This window comes from Nyctibius grandis, chromosome 2, assembly GCF_013368605.1.
Source record: "Nyctibius grandis isolate bNycGra1 chromosome 2, bNycGra1.pri, whole genome shotgun sequence".
Lineage (NCBI taxonomy): Eukaryota > Metazoa > Chordata > Aves > Nyctibiiformes > Nyctibiidae > Nyctibius > Nyctibius grandis.
Genome location: NC_090659.1, coordinates 56,805,336 through 56,823,726, shown reverse-complemented (window position 1 = coordinate 56,823,726; position 18,391 = coordinate 56,805,336). Strand labels below are relative to the sequence as shown.

Genomic DNA, 18,391 nt, shown 5'->3' with positions numbered 1-18,391 from the left:
TCTCATGCCCTGAAAATTAAAATCAACATTGCAACATTAACTAATCCTCCAGCATTGTATTTGTATATGTAGATATTCAATGTATATATTGCTCAACTAGATGCATTTAATGCAGCCTCTTTTCCTTCTTTTTATGTAAAATAAATCCAAAAGAGCATTATAAATCTAACCCCCCTACATTTCAGTCAGCAGGATATTCAGTATTTCAGATGTGTAAAGGTTAGTGTCTTGCAAAATGACATTTCTTGCAGTAGTATACTTAGAGACTTATGTATTTCTTACATATTCTGAGAGCATTAAGGCAAAAGGGAGGAGATGGGTTACATTTCATGTATTCGAGTTACATTACCAGAAACAGAATAAACAGTTCTTGCATTCTTGTGGAAAAGATAATTACTCACATGGCACAATATCATTATAATCAAGACAGAGCAATCAGTTCATATAACAAACCCTATAATCAAGGTAATGTAATCAATGTAAGTAATCAACTATAATAAGCAATTAAATATCTAACTGCATCAAGCAATAACTAAAATTACAGCCTTGAATAATATCAGCTAATTGCATCATTAGAAACTTGTGTAAAAGCCAATGGTAAATCTAAGTTTTTTAACTACACAAAATAGCTGTTGCAGGTATCATGGGAAGGTCTACAGCCTCATCCTGAGAGACATTAGCTAGCACAACTTGACTACAGAAAAGCAGTCATATTCCAGTGCCAGGCTTGGATTTGCCAAAGGTTTGGTGTATTAAGGCAGGAGTAGGCTTCCTCGCTGGAGCCTTGCATGGCCCCAACTCCCCAGTACAGCCAGAGCAACTGACTCTGATGACATACTGGTCTGCAGCACAGCAGCCCCCAGGCAGACAGGCATGGTGTCACTCAGCAGCTCTGCACACACCTCTTTTCTTCCTGCCACCACCTGCGCCTGCGTCAACTGAAGGCACTGGGGCTGCTGAACCTCCATGGGGATGTGCAGGGGAGTCAGCTCCCCTTTCTTCTACTTGTCCTGCTGCATTGAATATGTTGGTGAAGGCTGATGGGCCTCTCCTCCCACCCTCATGCCAGGCAGAGTGTGGTCAAAAGTCACTGAAAGAAAAAAAAACTATTTGAAGAGGATTTAACCTCTTCTAATAGAACTATATCTGTCTGAGAACAGGCCTATCTGTCCACATCAAGAACAGACCTGTCTGTGCACATTGTCTAGCAATGGGGCAGCTCCAGCATCTGGAGGCTTTCCATTTGACTGTAGCAGTACTATCAACCCAGAAATCTCCCCCAAATAAAGGAGAGTGAGACTGAGGCTACCACTAGAAAATATTTTAAATAGAAGAAAAATCAATGAGGAAATATGAAGTGAGACAGATCCATGTATGTGTGTTTTTCAGCCATGACAGTATACAGGTATTCTGAACCCTTGCTGGTTTGAAGAAGCTGAAATTAATATCTACTGCTCCCAAGCACTAAGAGAAGAGGATTCTGCAGGATCTAGTTTTTCAAATTAAATAGAAATCCTAAAAAGAGCCCCTGGAAAGCACAGAGTGAAGTAAATCTGGTTTGTGAGAGTAAAGAAGTGTTTGAGCCACACCAGCTGCTTTTTCTATTTTCAGCACTGGAGTTGGGTTATTTCAGCATAGCAGACAAGACAGGCAGGGTCCCTAGGCTGGAGCCCAGCATTTCTGGAAGATTAGCTCCTAAGTTAAGTTCATGCAGGGCAGATGGAGAAGCACGAGAAAGGGTAAGTGCTGACTGCAGCCTAGAGTGAAACTCTCAGCATTGCTGTTGTGGCATGACCTCACCCAAAGTGTGTAAACAAATACTGTCATGACCGCCTCCTAGGTATTTAAACAAAATTGGGAATATATTATTTGCACCAGGGGATCGCTAATGTCTTGTAGTTACAGTAAGAGTATGACATGGACAGAAGCATCCCATCTCTCTGTCTCATTCTTCATCGCTTTGATGGGTTTGTTCAACTGTACATTTGAGAACCCTTGACTTTTAAGGTAAGGCAGTATATGTAGAAACTGAACACACACTAGCCAAGTCTACAGCTTAGGTCAAAAGAACATGTGAAAACCTAATTCTAGGGCTTATAGTTTCTTAATATAGTTTGCTAATTATCATCTGAATTTTGAAAAAATGGCAAAAAATTTGAGAATGTTCTGTTCCTGGTGGTCTGATCCATTGCAGCCCTTGGCAGTAGCATGACCTCAGGGCTAGGCTGCTGCACAGATGTAGGAGTGTGGGAGGCCAGAAATGGCTTGCTCTTTTTTTTTTAGCACTTACCTTTCCAAATCCCAGCCAGCACGCACTGTGTACTCCCTGACAGCCCAGGACTTTCTATGTTGTTAGTCTAGGTGATGCTCTCAAGAGGACAAAACACAGAAGAAAAAGTAGGAAACAAACCCTGGTATCACAGGGGAGGAAAATTGCTGAAATGCAGAAATGGAAAGACTTGGAGGCCCACTTGATGAAGTAAAACTAAACTGACATTTGGATTCAAAAGCTGATGATGAACTTGGTGGCAATGAGATAAAAGCTGTTAGTAACTCTAGAAAAGACTGTCTCGGTGCATGGTCAAAATGTGAAGCAAGTAGAAATTATAATAGAATCATAGAATCATTTAGGTAGGAAAAGACCTTTAAGATCATCGAGTCCAACTGCAAACTTAACACTGCCAAGTCCACCAGTGCAGTTCATTTTCTTCCCACAACTGTGCTTTCCCAACTTCCTTAATTTCTAATAAAATTCAGATTTTCTTACAATCCCTGTCTTTCAGGCATCTCTCCATAGTGTTCAGGCCTTTATTTTCTAACATCCGAACTTCCTTTCAGGGTCACAGCTTTTTAAAACCTGGGGTTTTGTAGCAACCACAGCATTGCAGATTGCTATCAGCCAAATCCTTATAGCCAATTAATTATGTGTTTTGAGTTTCTTAGTGAATGAGAGAGATGGAGATGCAGTGACTGGTTCAAGTACCAGCCCCTTTAGCATCCTTGGCACTGACTGAAAGAGCATATCTGCTCAACCCTGGAGCAGACTGGAGCACCTCTCTTACGAGGAGAGGCTGAAAGAGCTGGGTGTGTTTAGCCTGGAGAAGAGGAGACTGAGAGGGGATCTCATCAATACGCACAAATATCTTAGGGGTGGGTGTCAAGAGGATGGGGCCAGACTCTTCTCAGTGGTGCTCAGTGACAGGACAAGGGGCAATGGGCACAAACTGAAACATGGGAAGTTCCATCTGAAAATGAGGAAAAACTTCTTTACTTTGAGGGTGACAGAGCACTGCAACAGGCTGCCCAGGGAGGTTGTGGAGTCTCCTTCTCTGGAGATATTCAAAACCTGCCCGGACACGACCCTGTGCAACGTGCTTTGGGTGAACCTGCTTTGGCAGGGGCTTGGACTAGATGAACTCCAGAGGTCCCTTCCAACCCGAACCATTCTGTGATTCTGTGAACCCAATGCAGCAAAGGCCAGGAGCTGATGCCTGGCACGCCCGTAAGAGTAGTCCCTGATGTTGAAGGGAGAGAAGAGAAGCCCACTTAGCCTCATGGTGGTGGGGGGCAGCCCCAGGGCACTAGCCTGTCCAAGGAGGCACCTTTTCCTGTGGGATCACATGCTCCATCCTGCACAGGGGGTCCTGCAGTTGGGCAGTGACCCCTCTTCCCAGCTACTCTCTGAAATGCAAAGGTTACAAAAAGAATGCCATTACTTACAGGAATAAATTTCAATGAGGCATATGAGGAGTATATTTTAGTAACTATCTGTAAACTATGTGTACAAAAATTTGACATGTCATTAATTACGAGTAAGGCACTCTGTTGGTCTACCAGGAGGTTAAAGATTCTTTATCAAGCACTAGAGAAGATATAGATCTGTAAGAAAATAGCCAGTTTAAAATGGTAGTTGTAGTTAGTTTATTTTCTTTTCCATCATTTGATGTGGGCTCAATTTGGAAATCTGGAATTGGAGATTTTGGGGTGGGGGGTATTATTTCTGCTCTTTTATTAAAATAGTGAAATTATACAAGATAAATTATTTTCTGAAAGCCTCTTCTGCTCCAGGAATTGCAAACTGAAAACTGAATTGCGTGTTTAGCTGCTGAGTAAAAGCTGAAAACAATTGTCAAAAAACCCACCCTTGTTTCTGATTCCAGAAGGTACAATCATGTGCTTTATGTGGGAGCTGCAAGGCTGGGGAGCAAACAGAAGTATAAGATGTTTTGTTTCTTAAAGCTGATACCCCCTCTCCGTAGTATTGAGGATACTGACCTGTACCTTAGCCTCAGATGTTCCTTAATACCCATCTTGTCACAGCCAACATGGAAGCTGTTCATAACATTTTAAAAATGCACACATTTTTTTTTGTTTATGAGTGAAAGCACAAAGACGTTTGTGTTAATCACTCCTATGAATCCCTGGGATCTCCTAGCAGTGGTCTTCGTCAGGAGACACACATCTCATTGAGAATGTTGTTGAAAAAGACTGAGAAACAGTTCTTCATCAGAGAGAGACAGGAATGACCAAAGATCTGTAGCATTTCCTCTCATTATTTGTACAGGGTGGGATCCAATCAGCTTTAGCTCGGGTCCCTAGACAGTGATCCAGTCTGCCTGCTTTCCCAGACTCCTAATATGTTGGCACCTTCTTTCATGAGGTTCTTTTGTCTTTGATCTGAAAGCTGTACACTCCCATGTGCCATGTGCTCTCAGATAATCGGTGTGAGGCAGACGCAGATACCTGTGCTACATCTAGCCCTGCAGAAAAGCATAAAAGCTAGTTGCTAATAACATCTATCTGTTCATATTTGCATGCCTGCTTTCAGAAAGTTAGCAGAGAGCCTGATCTTGAAGGGAGTGATAATCTCCAGAACACCCAGCTGTTGGCACAAGGCTGAGCTGGCACTGAAGGTTTATGTTTTGGTTTGCTTTTAGGATTAAACTTGAAAAATCTTGGCAGCTCCCTCTCCTATTCATTGCTAGCTGTGCTGTAGATGAAAAGGATCTACAAAAATGTTGTAGGAAGAAAACAGAAAATGAGAAACTTCACGTTAATGAGCCACTAAAAACATTAGTCTGGTTTTGGACTCCTCAATTTTATCTATATTCGTCTTTTACATGGGCCCAGGACTGTTCTGTGGTCCCCAGGCCAACTGGCATGGTAAAGCCCACATCCTTACTCTTAAAGTATCTTAGAGTCACAGGCAGCATGGCAATGTTCACATTACTTACTGGGAATGGTTCTTGGCCCATGCTAATTTCCAAACCGTGCCCAGAAATTATTTTGGAAGAGTGATAATTTGTCCAGGCCAAAGCCATCACAGGCACAGTTCTAACAATCTAAAGGGCTAGATGATCGAGTTTCGGGCCTGGGAACATTTCCTGGCACTGATTAATCTACACTTCTATCGATGCAGCCATGGAAGCTAAGACTAAATAAATACTGTAATTGGAAAAAAATATCCCTCACTATATAATTATTTCAATAAATTATTAACCATGTTTTGTGACTGTAAATTATGGCATAAATTTCAGTCAACACAGCTTATGCTATATCTCAGTTTTCAGAGAGTGGAGTTACACATAAGGGAGATGGAATTTTCCCTGTGTTACCCAAAATATGTGCGTTCTCCAAGGAAACAAGAACTGGAATAGAAAAATCTACTTTCCATACCTCAATTAAGAGCCATACAACCTCCTCTCCACAGACACTGTATCAAATCCACCAAAGATACTGTTCAAAGAATACTTTCCTTACACAAATAATGTATTGCAATGCTCCCACCATCAAAGAGAATGTGGGTTTTAAATTATATCCTCTTAAAAGAAAGCAACCAACCAAACCCAAACCCTCTATGTATGGACCAAATCTTCTCTTCCTTGGCATAAAGCCTTCCCTCTTAGCTGTCTGTTCATCACTCCTAGGTTCTAATACACATGCAAGAAAAAAAATGAAATAAAAACTGTGCAAGAACAGGGAGAGATACAGTTTGCTCTGTAGGGTTCAAGGCTGAGCAGTTCTAATTTGCCTGAAATGAAAGAGAATTGCTGGCTGTCCAGATTTTTTTTGACACCACTGAAAATTTTCTAAACTTAGATTGATGGCAATCTGACTGTATCTGCCCGTTATGCACAAACACACTCATACATATTTAGCTAAGAAATCGTCTTTTCCTGTGCTCAGAAGGATTGAATAAAACCCATCCATTTTTCCTTTACATCAACAAATAAACCCAAGCATGCAACTACATTTTTATACAGAATTCTTCCTCTTTTTGCCAGCCTACTGGTGTTTGTCCTCTGGATATATCAGCAGAGCTCTAACCAACAGATCTTTCCCACCTGCCCATTTCCAGTTAAAGAGAGTTACTCAAAGAAGCAGAGAAGAGGAATGCATTCATAGAATCATAGAATCATAGAATCATAGAATGGTTTCGTTGGAAGGGACCTTAAAGATCATCTAGTTCCAACCCGCCTGCCATGGGCAGGGACACCTTTCCACTAGACCAGGTTGCTCAAAGCCCCATCCAGCCTGGCCTTAAACACTTCCAGGGAGGGGGCAGTCACAGCTCCTCTGGGCAACCTCTGCCAGTGTCTCACCACCCTCACAATAAAGAATTTCTTATGAATATATTAATATTACACATTAGTGGGAGGTATTGCATAGCTCTGTTCCAATAACAGTGGTTGAGGAAGTTCCTGGTATCAAAGGATATCAAATAAGTTAAACAGAATGTTGTTGCTGTATACTTTAAAGCAACTGTTAATAGATGAAATATATCTATACTTACATATATAGCATGTAAAAGTAGCTCTGTCTCTACCAGTATTGCTATAAGCAGTAGAATCAAGTAGAATCAAGGACTGGTAGGTGTCCTATATTCATACACAGTCTGCAGTGAGCAATATGAAACTATAAAGTATTTTATGAGCAGTCTGTCATGAATACTTTTATAGCTTTGAAGCATGTCTCATTTGCCTTTGTTATTAGAGAGGCCTATAAAATCCAGTGGGTGCTAGTGTGGTATGACATACTGTTGAATAATTTTTAAACACTTCTTAATGTCTGTGTGGTACTTTATTCGTATAAATGTCTTAGTAGACAGACCACAGCACCTCTGTGGCATGAAAATCTAATTCAAATGGAAGCTTTTACCAATGCAACCTTTTGGCATCCCCAGTGTATCTCTACTTAAAAGCTGCATGCTTTAGGTGTTGAGTTCTGGGGGTGTTTGGATAAAGTCAATGTTGCCTAATCCTTTATACACTCGATCATCACTCATTTATTTTGTGGCTGTGGCAACAGGGTTGGAACTAGATGATCTTTAAGGTCCCTTCCAACTGAAACCATTCTATGATTTTGATTTGGGGTGGCCACACTGATTGCACATACAAATGCATTTAGAAGAACAGGCTGAAGGCAGAAAGCTGGCTTTGCTAGTGCAGCAGGCTTGCTTTTCAAAGTTAGGTGCATGAAGGAAAGTCCTCGTTTGCCATGATTGTGCATGCAAATGTATTAACTGTATACACAGTGATTGCTTCCATGTCACAGCTCTGACCTTTTTGCTGCACAGCAGTATGAAGCGATAATAGCTGGTATGGATTAATCAATCACCTCTTTCGCCAGGGAACAGTGCTGCTTCCAGTCACAAGCACACTTTGATGAAAAGCGTGTTTGTCTTCTCTCTCAAAGACCAAGCCAATAAAAGGACCAATTTCTTTTTTAAGAGGAAAGAGGTACAAAGGATAGGAAAGCTGTTGTGAGCCAAGAGTTGGAGGCTAAGGTGAGGGTCTTCCTGTACTTGATGGAAGCAGATTAGACAGCTCTCTCACTGCCTTTAAGAAGATATAGAGGTGTCTGAGGGGAGGATCTTAGCATTCAGGGCCAGACACAGCCTTGTGGTGTGATGTGGTGGCATCATTCATCAGCAACCTGTAGTAAAGATATGCATGCCCAGAAGGTAAGGTCAGGGAGCATCTGTCTCCAGATGCTAAGGTATGTTTGCTAAATTCACACCAATGATACTTTGAGAGAACTTGCTAGTGTGCTCATATCCTGAGGTAGTCTCTGACCCTCTTCACAAAATCAGAGTTGCTGAGGCTGGGTGGCACCTCTGGAGATTGTCTAATCCAACTTCCTCTGCTCAGAGCACTGTCAGCTAGAGCAGGTTGCTCAGAACTGTGTCCAGTTGGGCTTTGGGTGTCTCCAAGGATGGAGACTCCACAACCACTCTGGGAAACCTGTTCCAGTGTTTAATCACCCATAGAGTAAAAAAGTTTCTTCTTATGTTTGAACGTAATTTCCTTTATTTCAGTTTGTGCCTATTGCCTCTTGTCCTTTTCCTGGGCACCACTGAGAAGAGTCTGGCTCCATCTTCTTTACTTTCCCCATCAGGTATTGATACACATTGATTAGGTACACCTGAGCCTTCTCTTGTCTAGGCTGAACAGACCCATCTCTCTCAGCTACTTCTCTTATGACAGATACTCCAGTCTGTTAATTATCTTCATGATCCTTTTCTGCACCCACTCTAGTATGTCCATGTCTCTCTCATACTGGGGAGCCCAGCACTGGACCCAGCACTCCAGATATGTCTCACCAGTGCTGAGTAGAGAGGAAGGATCGCCTCCCTGGACCTGCTGGTGATGCTTTTCCTAATGCAGACAAGGATACTGCTGGCCTTTTTTGTCACAAGGGTACATTGCTGGCTCATGTTTAACCTGCTACACACCAGGACCCCCAGGTCCTTCTATGTAAAGCTGCTTTCCAGCCAGTCAGCCCCCAGCCTTTCCTAGTGCATGGGATTCTTCCTCCCCAGGTGCAGGATTTGGCATTTCCCTGTGCTGAACTTCTTGAGGTTCCTGTGGGCCATTTCTCCAGCTCAGGTCCCTCTGAACAATAGCACAGTCCTCTGGTGTTTCAACCACTCGTCACAGTTTTGTATCATCTACAAGCTTGTGGAGGGTGCACTCTACCCATCATCCAGTTCAGTAGTTAAGATGTTACACAATATTGTCCCTCATATTGACTCCTGGGGTAGACCACTATTGAGTGGCCTCCAGCTGGACTTCCTGTCACTGATCACAACACCCCAGCAGTTCTGCCAGCTTTCAGTCCACCTCACTGTCCATTTATTTAGCCTGTACTTCATCAGCTTGTCTGTGATAATATTATGAGAGACTGCCAAAGGCCTTACTGAAGTGAAGATAAACAACATCCAGAAGCAGATGAGTGGAAAGCTCCATTCATCCATGAAGTTAGTCACGTCCTTGTAGAAGGCTAACAGGTTTTTCAGACATGATTCCCCCTTTGTAAATCCGTATTGACTACTCCCAATCACCTTCCCATCCTTGAGATATTTGGAAGTGGTTTCCAAGATCATTTGTTCCATCACCTTCCCACCAGTGTGTAGTTCCCTGTATTCTCTTTCTTGCCATTCTTGAAGATGGGAGTGACATTTGCTTTCTTCAAGTCCTCAGAAATCTTCCCTAAACAGCATGACCTTTCGAAGATAACTGAGAGTGGCTTTGCATTGACATCATTGAGCCTCCTCAGTACTCAAGGGTGCATCCCATCAGGCCCCATGGACTTGTGTATCTCTAGTCTGTTTAAATGTTCCCTAACCTGAACCTCCTCCAGCAAGGGTAAGTATTTCTTGCCCCAGATTTTCCCACTGGTCTCCACTGAAGACCAAGGCAAAGACGACATTGAGTACCTTGGCCTTTACCATGTCTTTTGTCACCAGGTTGCCTGCTTCATTCAGTAGTGTGCCCATATTTTTCCTAATCTCTCTTTTGCTGCTAAAACACCCACAGAAGCCCTTCTTGTTGCCCTTTGCAGCCCTCGCTGGATTGAATTCCAGGTGGGCTTTGGCTTTCCTAACCCCATCCCTGCATGCTTATATAACCTCTACTTTCCTCCCTGGTGACTTACCCCTGATTGCACTTCTCATACACTTCCTTTTTATGTCTGAGCTATATCAGGAACTCCTTGTTCATCCATGCAGGTCTCCTGCTGCCTTTGCTTGATTTCCTGCTAGTCGGGATAAACTGTTCTTAAGATTGGAGGAAGTGATCTTTGAATATCAACCAGCTCTCCTGGACCTCACTGCTTTCCAGGACTGTATCCCATGGGATTCTTCCAAGCAGATCACTGAATAGGCCAAAGTCTCCTTTCCTGAAGTCCAGGGTTGGGATCCTGCCTTTTTCCCTGCTCCCTCCTCTCCAGTTTCTGAACTCCACCGTCTCATTATTAGGGGCAAAGCTGCCCCTGATCTTCACATCTCTGACCTATCCTTCCTTGTTTGTAAGTATGAGGTCCAGCAGAGCTCCTCTCCTTGTCAGCTCTTTGATCACCCATGTTAGGAAGTGGTTGTTAATGCACTCCAGAACCCTCCTGGATTATTTGTGCCCTGCTGTGTTGTCCCTCCAGCAGATACATTGTGCCTCCCCCAGATATTGGGGTACAGTCCTTTACTACTTTGAAGTAGTAAAGTAGTTAAAGTACTCTGTGAGCACCAGGGCCTTTCAGTGTGAGGCTTCTTCCAGTTGTCTAAAGAAGCCTCATCTACTTTCTCCTGATCAGGCAGTCTATAGCAGGCACCCACCACAACATTGCCCATCTCACTCTGGCCTCTAATACTGACATATAAGCTCTCAGCACGCTCCTCACCTGTCCCTAGGCAGAGCTCCATGCATTCTTGCTGCTTTCTCTCATAAAGAGCAACTCCCCTTTCCGCCATCCTACATGTCCTTCCTAAAAAGCCTGTATCCATCCATAGCAGCACTCCAGGACTGTGAGCTATCTTACATTGTCTCTGTGGTCCCAGTGAGATCATTGCCTTGTGACTGCACACAAACCTCGAACTGTCTGTTCTCCATGCTGCGTGTGTTAGTGTACAGACACTTCAAAGAGTGCTAAGCATCCCAGAAAAGGGATGAGAGCTTTCCTTGTGCAGTCCAATGGGTGCTTCCTTATTCATGTGCATACACTTGAAGTGGGTCCCATTTAGCCCTGTTATGTTGATTGTGAGATTTCTCTTGTCCACATCACCCTGTTCACTTCTCTTGTCTCATTGGTCCACTACTTCCTTACTTGGTTGTTGTTCTTCATCTCCCTCCCCTGTTGCTCCTAATTTAAAGCTCTAGTCACCAGTTGACTAGACTGTAGGCAAAAATACTTTTGCCCTGATTAGTCAGGTGGATCCCGTCTCTTCCAAGAAGTCCTTGATCGTGAAAGATGCTCTCATGGTCATAAAAGCCAAATACCTGTTGCCAACACCAGATGCACAGCCAGTTCTTGATCTGCTGGATCTGTCCAGCCCTCCTCAAGCCATTTCTCCTCACCAGCAGGATTGAGAACACCACTTGGGCTCCATGCACTTGACCATTGCCCCCTTCCAGGATCTTCCAGGATTGAAGTGAAACTTGTTATTGTTGTGAGTATGATGGACAGCAGTTTTTCGTGGATTTGCTCCTCACGGCAGAAAAAGCCATTTTTACTGCCATTTCAATGCAACAGACAAAATCAAGGTTGGAGTATGATAGCGTATGAAAGAAGGGCAGCACAGCCCTTGGCTGATACTATGCTTGCTGTGCTAGCAGAGAAACTACAACCCTGTTAGTCCTCCCAACCAGATCTGTCCCTGGAAGTCATGGCTAAAGGCTATTGCTTTCCCAGACCTGTGGAAGAATGTTGTCCTAGTTCAAGACATGGCATGCTGTTTGTGTGGTATTTGCTCTTCCTCTAGAGAAAAAGAGTTACTGAAGCATTTTTTCTTACACTTGTGTAATGTAAATAAATATTTTTGGATGCAGGAAGCTAACCTTTCCCTAACCCCTGTGAGTCCAAACTTCCTTGGGTTTGCCAGAGTAATCAGAAAGGCAAACAAGCTGATGGATGAGCTTTATTCATTGACCTGTCTGCATTCCTGCCTAGCTCTGCATTTTAACTGATTATGTATTTTGGGTCAGCAGATTTATACAGTTCACACTTCATTATCCAACAAGCATAGAATACTCAGAAGTGATCTTAAGTAGTGCAGATCTTTCTGCAGTTTCTTGATTGGGTCATAAAGCTTTAATATGCAGTGAAAGTTAATCAGCACAGATTTCTGCTAACAACTTAAATAGTCTTTTTCTTGTAAGTTAGCATGGAAAGAGAGGATGGCAGATAGTGGGTTTCCATCTTCTCTCTTGGAAGTGGTCTGGCTGATGTATTGGGGAGCACTTGAGTGCTTTTGAAGGCACAGATCAGGACTAGATAAGTGATAGAAAGTTGAAAAAGACCTTTTTTGCCAACATAAGTCATTCCCACACTTTGCTTTGGGATAGACATCTGATCATAGAGGACTCTTCAGACGTCAAATCCTCCTGAGGCAAATATGGTCTAGTCTTGAAACTGACTGAGGTATGCACCCTCTAGCCTTCAAAGTGGCCATTTGCCAAGTTTGGAAACACACATCTTCCATCTGGCTGAGGATATTTCATTGTCTTCTTCCTTTATATCAGCTTGTGGGAACTGTTACAAACAAAATGTGAAATATGAGCAGTGAATGCATCTTTTGCAATAAGCATAAATGGAAAAAAAGGCAAAAATATTGTGCAAATTACTTCCTCCTTATGCCTTCATTTCTTCATTATTCTTTGTTTTGCTTTTGGGGTTTAAAGTGTGTGTAGTAAGTGGAATGCTTAAAGTATTAGCTATTTTACTTTGTTTTCCCTATGGACATTGCTGAAATCCTTTAAAAAAGAAAGTCCCATATCTTGAAGACAAATAGCAAAGTAATTCTTTGTGCTAGGTAAGAAACTGTACCAGGAAAAAGAATGACCAGACCATTCTCATAGAGCAGTACTATTTGACATCAAGCAAGGAAGTGGTTAAATGCCAGAGGTGATGTCTTCTTAAAAGAGGTGACTGGTACAGAGAAAAACAAATGATAATGACCTAGCTTAGTGGCAGATGAGGAAGGAAAGTGTAACGCTGAGGAGAGCCATTCTGGAAAGAAAACCATCATGGGGGTGTGTGAGCTGCTTACCCAAGTGTCTGCAATTGGCTTCAGCTCCACAGATCTGTAAGCATCTGGCATGGGGACATGGGACATGGTGCCTTCACACTTCCTCCCGACTGAGTACTTTTTTGTCTCTTTTTCTCTTTACAGGAACCCAGACCTTTGTATAACAAAAGGTGCCAGTTTTATTCAAGTGGAGTAGGATTCCTGTATGATGCCTACCAGACAGAGGTAAACACACTCACCTCATCACATGTTCATTTCTGTTGTGCTTTGAGGGGCTGGGAGGAGGGATGCAGGTGTTTGAGTCCATGTCTGTGCATGTAGGTCATAGGTTGATAGAAACCCTGCTGGTTTTTCTCCCACAAGTGACTCTGTGCTTGTCCAAGCCTCTGATGATTGCAAATCATTACAACCAGTGAGGTTTTGAGTCATTGTCAGTGTTTCTATCCAGTACATTACTCTGGGACTGGAATGATTCCTAGTCCATCTATACTGCATAATAGCTGTCTGGAATGTATTTGTCACATTGGCATCTTTCTCTAAGGAGGTTTTTGTAGACTTCAAGTGGAATAGGAAATATCTAAATGAATCCTTTTGCATTGTCCAGAAGACTTCAAATCTTCTCTGTATTTATCCAGCACAGGCCAAGAAAGTCAGTGGTTTGAGTGCAGCTTTTTTATTATCTCAATGACATTAACATGGTCGGAAAAGTGCCCATACCCAAATGGCTAGCCTCCTGAGAAGTCCAGATTTGGTTTCTTTTCCTATTTTTCATTTTATTATTGTGGTAAATTGGTGGGAGTGAAAAGAAAATCAGGCAGAGCAGGATTGAGAACAGCTAAACAGTGGTATAACTTACAAGAAGCCAGATGTCCTTCATTGCCATTCCTCCCATGGCTAAGAAAAAGTGTATGGGTAATGTTACTGTTAATAATTCTAGACAGCTTAGCAAAGTATATTACCAGGTTAAGCAGCTAATACTCCTTAAATCTTGCTGTTAGGGCACCCCATTGTTGATTCCAGAAAATGTATGACAAAGATATTTCATTGACCTCCTTGCCTAAAGACCTACCCAGACAAACTTATGATCTGTGACAACACCCTTTCCTATAAGTTTTACTCCATCCTCTTCTAAAGTGTGCATGCACACTCAGACACAGACATGGCCTGACAAGTGCTTCTGATTCCTGTAACAAGCGTGTCACTGGTGTCACACCAACCACAACTCCCCACAGGTGACCCCAGCCTTGGGCTTCTGGCCAGATAGGTTTCCCCAGCTCTGCAGATTCTGGCAATGTCTAAAGTTGGGCCACCCTGAGCTCCTTGCTCTATCCTGGAAAAAAAAAAACCCATATCTTTTAAAAGAGTAGTTAGTTCGTAATAACGTTCTTGTCTGGTTGTCCACTGATCTCGAGTCAGCATGTGCTAATTCAGAATTAATGATCCATGGCATTTGGACTTGGCTTTTGCTTTTCCAGAGTTAGCCAACTAGTGAGCAGGGGACATGCTCTGCATGCCAGGTGAACACCTAACTAGGAAGGCAGATTGTTTACTGAGTGCAAGTTTCCTTGGATTGCCATCTCTAGCCTGTGAGTGGTCTCCAGCTCATGTAGTTTGCCTGTTTCGGTTCTTCTCTCTGCTCAAAGCAGAAAGAATTTGATTTTCGTGCAATTACCATGAGGTGAGAACGTGTCTTCAATTGGTGCTGAGGGGAGAGACAGGCAGAGACAACCAGAACATGAAAAGATTACATCTCTGGTCACTGAAATGAAATAATAGGTCTTGACATGCAGAATACCCACAAACGGCCTGTTGCCACCACCCTTGCTCACACCACACAGTAATTTGTTTATTTTGGTTTATTCACTATTCTCCTAAAAAGGAGTGTCTTGCTCTTTGCATGTTTTAAAAAGGCAGTGATAAAAATAGACAACTACAGTAACTCCCTTGGCCAATAATATAATATGTCTTGTAGCCTAGAAGCAGCTGAAAACATGTTTAAGATCTTGCCAATCTCCCTTTTTTGTACTTCTAGCCTTCTACAGTAAAAAGGGGCAAACTGGCCTTATTGATGCTTGGAGAGGGGAAAACTACTTTTATTTCCTATCAGAAGTGGTCCCCAAAGCCCTGCATCAGAACAAACCACCTTTTTAGCAGCCCACTCCATCTTACGCAGTCCTCCAATCCCAGTCATGCATGTGTAATGGGAAAAGGGTATTTTAACTATGCAGGTCCTAGGCCATTTTGACTGCGTACAGGGGGTCAAAATCAAAGTCTTAAGTTCCACTCAGTGCAAAAGCACTAGGGCGTCCCAGCAAAATGGCTGTGGTAGTGGATGCATTGGCACACTCTGCTCCAGGATTGTTTTTCAAACTGCTTTGAGAAGTAGTCAGGTGTGATGCTTCAGTCATTTCTGAGCTGGATCGTGATTAAGCTGGCGCAGTCGTTGATGGTAGCGCGCTCCTCTTCTGCAGTAAATTGCAGCTCAGGCTGAGGACAGCTGCAGCTGGAGGTGACTTCAGGCCAGCAAAGCCCTTATGTGAAATTCCAGTAAGTTCAGATGCAACAGAACAAGGTTGATGAAATGAGGTCCTATCTCAAGGTGAAATATTCTTGTGAAAAGTGGGATGTGTCTGTATCAAACTGTGAGCTCCATTTCCAGATTGTAACCTAGACTGAGACCGTCCTTTTATGACCTAACTTCCATTTTGGGTTAGAAAAGCTGATTTATATGAGACACTAACCGCAGGTACAGCCTTGTCCTGGGCAGCAAAGCAATCCCAAGGCAACATTTTAACTTCCTTTTAACTTTAGCTTTGCCACCCAGCTGCCGCTGCTCAAGCAAATCCTGCTAAGGACAAGTGTGGCAAGTCTGAGACCAGCTGCAAGATGAATTTTGGTGCTGAGTGTGTGTGTTTAAGGCTTTCCTTTTTTACTGGGAACACACACGTGAGGTGTGCAGACTCATCAACAGTGGCAGTTTTTACACTAAAAATGATGCACAGATCCAGAACTCAGGAGATGAGAAACATCTGGTTTAACATCTCCTGTGGAGACTATTCCACAGACCGACACATTCATGGCTAAGCAGAACTGTCTGACAGAAGCTTTTAAAAAGCAGGCGTGTATTCCTAAGCATGCTCCTTCTACTTTTTCATTACGAAGAATTTTCCATTCAATAATACATTTTATTTGCCTTTTGCGAACAAAATACTACTCAGTGGTTACAGTACATTTTTTTTCTATCAAAATAAAAACTATAGAAAGAATGTACTTTCTGACCTGCTAGCTTTTAAAACCTGACAGTTGTCCAGGATTTCAAAGTCAATAAGCTAAAAATCTCAGGAAAAAAAGTGCCTTACGTATAAAATATTTCAATTGGTCTGTAGTGCCAAATAGAAGTGATTAATGCTTACCACACCTAAGGAGTCATTAAAATGATTTCTTTCTGGATGGAGAGTGGCTTACGTGTGCCTACCTTTATTGTTCTAACATCTGTCCATCCCTGCAATTCCTGCTTACACAAATAAACCTTTTCAGTTTTCTATTCAAGAGCCTGCAGTAAATGGTACTTATTTGCTGGAGTGCTTGGATCTTTTCTGAGCAGTTTTGTTTGTGGGTGTGGAAATTGTTCTTCTTGCTGTTGTTCCTAATTATTTCCTCCTTCAGGAGTGTGTTACTGAAAGGAGAGAGCTCCCATTTATTGGAAGCTGTTCAGATAAATTGGCTGCTTTGCCCATTTCCCCACTACAATGGAGTGTTATTCTTAGCCACTTCAGTGGCCTGATGTGATGTATCTCAAGACCCACAGTCCCTGCGTCACGGCTGTAGGGATCCCCATCTCACAGCTGCAGACTCCGGGTCTCAGCAAAACAGCACCAGGCAGTGCAGCGAAGTGCTTGAAAACTCTGGCAGCCCTGGCTGCAGGTCGGTGCTGGAGGCTCTGGGCTCCATAGTGAAAATGCCCCGAGACTCAGGGGCTGATGTCTCAAATGAAACTCCTGGGAGCTCAGGGATGTCCTTCTGCCCTGAGTTGTGGATTTTGGAATCTCAGGATCCTTCTGCACAACAGGTAATAAAATGTGACACTGCAGTAGCTGCTGCTTTGTGGTCAGTAGGATGATTCACACAACACTGAAACACTGAGAATAAAAGTCAGTCTCTTCTTTTTTGGCAGGTGACATGTTATACCTTAAACAGCCAGTGCCAGCTGAAAGTAAAGAGCAACACGTGCTATTGCTGTGACCTGTACAACTGTGAGAAGTAAGTACCTGTGTGCAGTCAACGGCCTCCGAGAAATCCTTGGTTATTTGTCCCTCGTCTTAAATCATGAGAGGGGGTGTGCCCTTAGGCCTGGAGAAGCAGCACAAGGGGCTTGTATGCTGAGCAATCCAGTTCCTCTGCGATTGAAGTCCTGATGCCAGCAGAGAAGAAGTCAGGGGTTGTGTATTAGTGTTGGCATTATTTCAGTTTCTTCTTCTTTAAATATGTCCATAAGCTCTTTGCTGTGTGATCAAAATCAACCACCCAGTCATAGCCCTGTCAAGATTCACTGCTGATCTTGCAAACCAATTTTCCCATTAGATTTAATGAATCCTTTTTTTTTTCTACCAAACTGGGGGAAACAAAATGAATAGGAACATAGGTTTCCATGAGCAGAGATCATGTTGTAGGCATATGCAGAGCTCTTTTGTTAGCAATAGCATCCATAGGCATGGGGTTTTGCTAAATTGTCATAGGATCAATACAGAGGGTCTTGTGTTTTCTGAAGCTGTACATTCAACTTCATCATTACCAAAGCATGAGATGTCAGAAGACAAGAGACGAAATGTCTGGATATGCTTACGAAGATCAGCTGAAGGTTAGCACAGGGTTGCCATACAGAAATTTCATAGGAGTAAAAAGGTGGTTAGGAAAACTACATCACAGCAAAGTCCAAGGGTTTATAATGTGGAAGACAGATGAAATGAACTCACACAGCTGACTGGCCACCTGGCACACAGAGATTTCAACTGCAAGCAGCATCATCTCTTGCCACATACAAGAAACTGGGGAGAATTTCCCAGAGAAGATCTTCTGCTTGACTCACCCTCTGCACACCTCAGTATCATCTTACCATGCACTCTCATACAACCTCTGCAACCCTCTACAGTGCATCCACAGTTACTCTTCTTTCTTTCCCTCTATGTATTTCTCATCTTTCTTCCTTCCTATGTCCCCTGTTTCATTTTGGTTTTACCTCCTTTTCGCATGCTAGCAGCCCTGAATAACCCCAGTCCTTTGTAAGCCTTGGCTAACATGCTGCCATACATGAACATTGTAGGTGTAGGGGAATGAGGCTGGCACAATGAGGCTTCTACACAAGGCTTCTGCATA

General features: G+C 42.9%; 1 protein-coding gene across 1 annotated transcript in view; it reads left to right on the top strand.

Annotated features, from left to right (window-relative positions):
• Window positions 1-18,391, top strand: part of TMEM255B (transmembrane protein 255B) — an 80,550-nt gene that overhangs the window by 47,343 nt on the left and 14,816 nt on the right. The window contains exons 5-6 of the mRNA XM_068395453.1: window positions 13,163-13,243; window positions 17,193-17,278. Coding sequence (XP_068251554.1) covers window positions 13,163-13,243; window positions 17,193-17,278 — 167 coding nt within the window. The remainder of the gene's footprint in view (window positions 1-13,162; window positions 13,244-17,192; window positions 17,279-18,391) is intronic.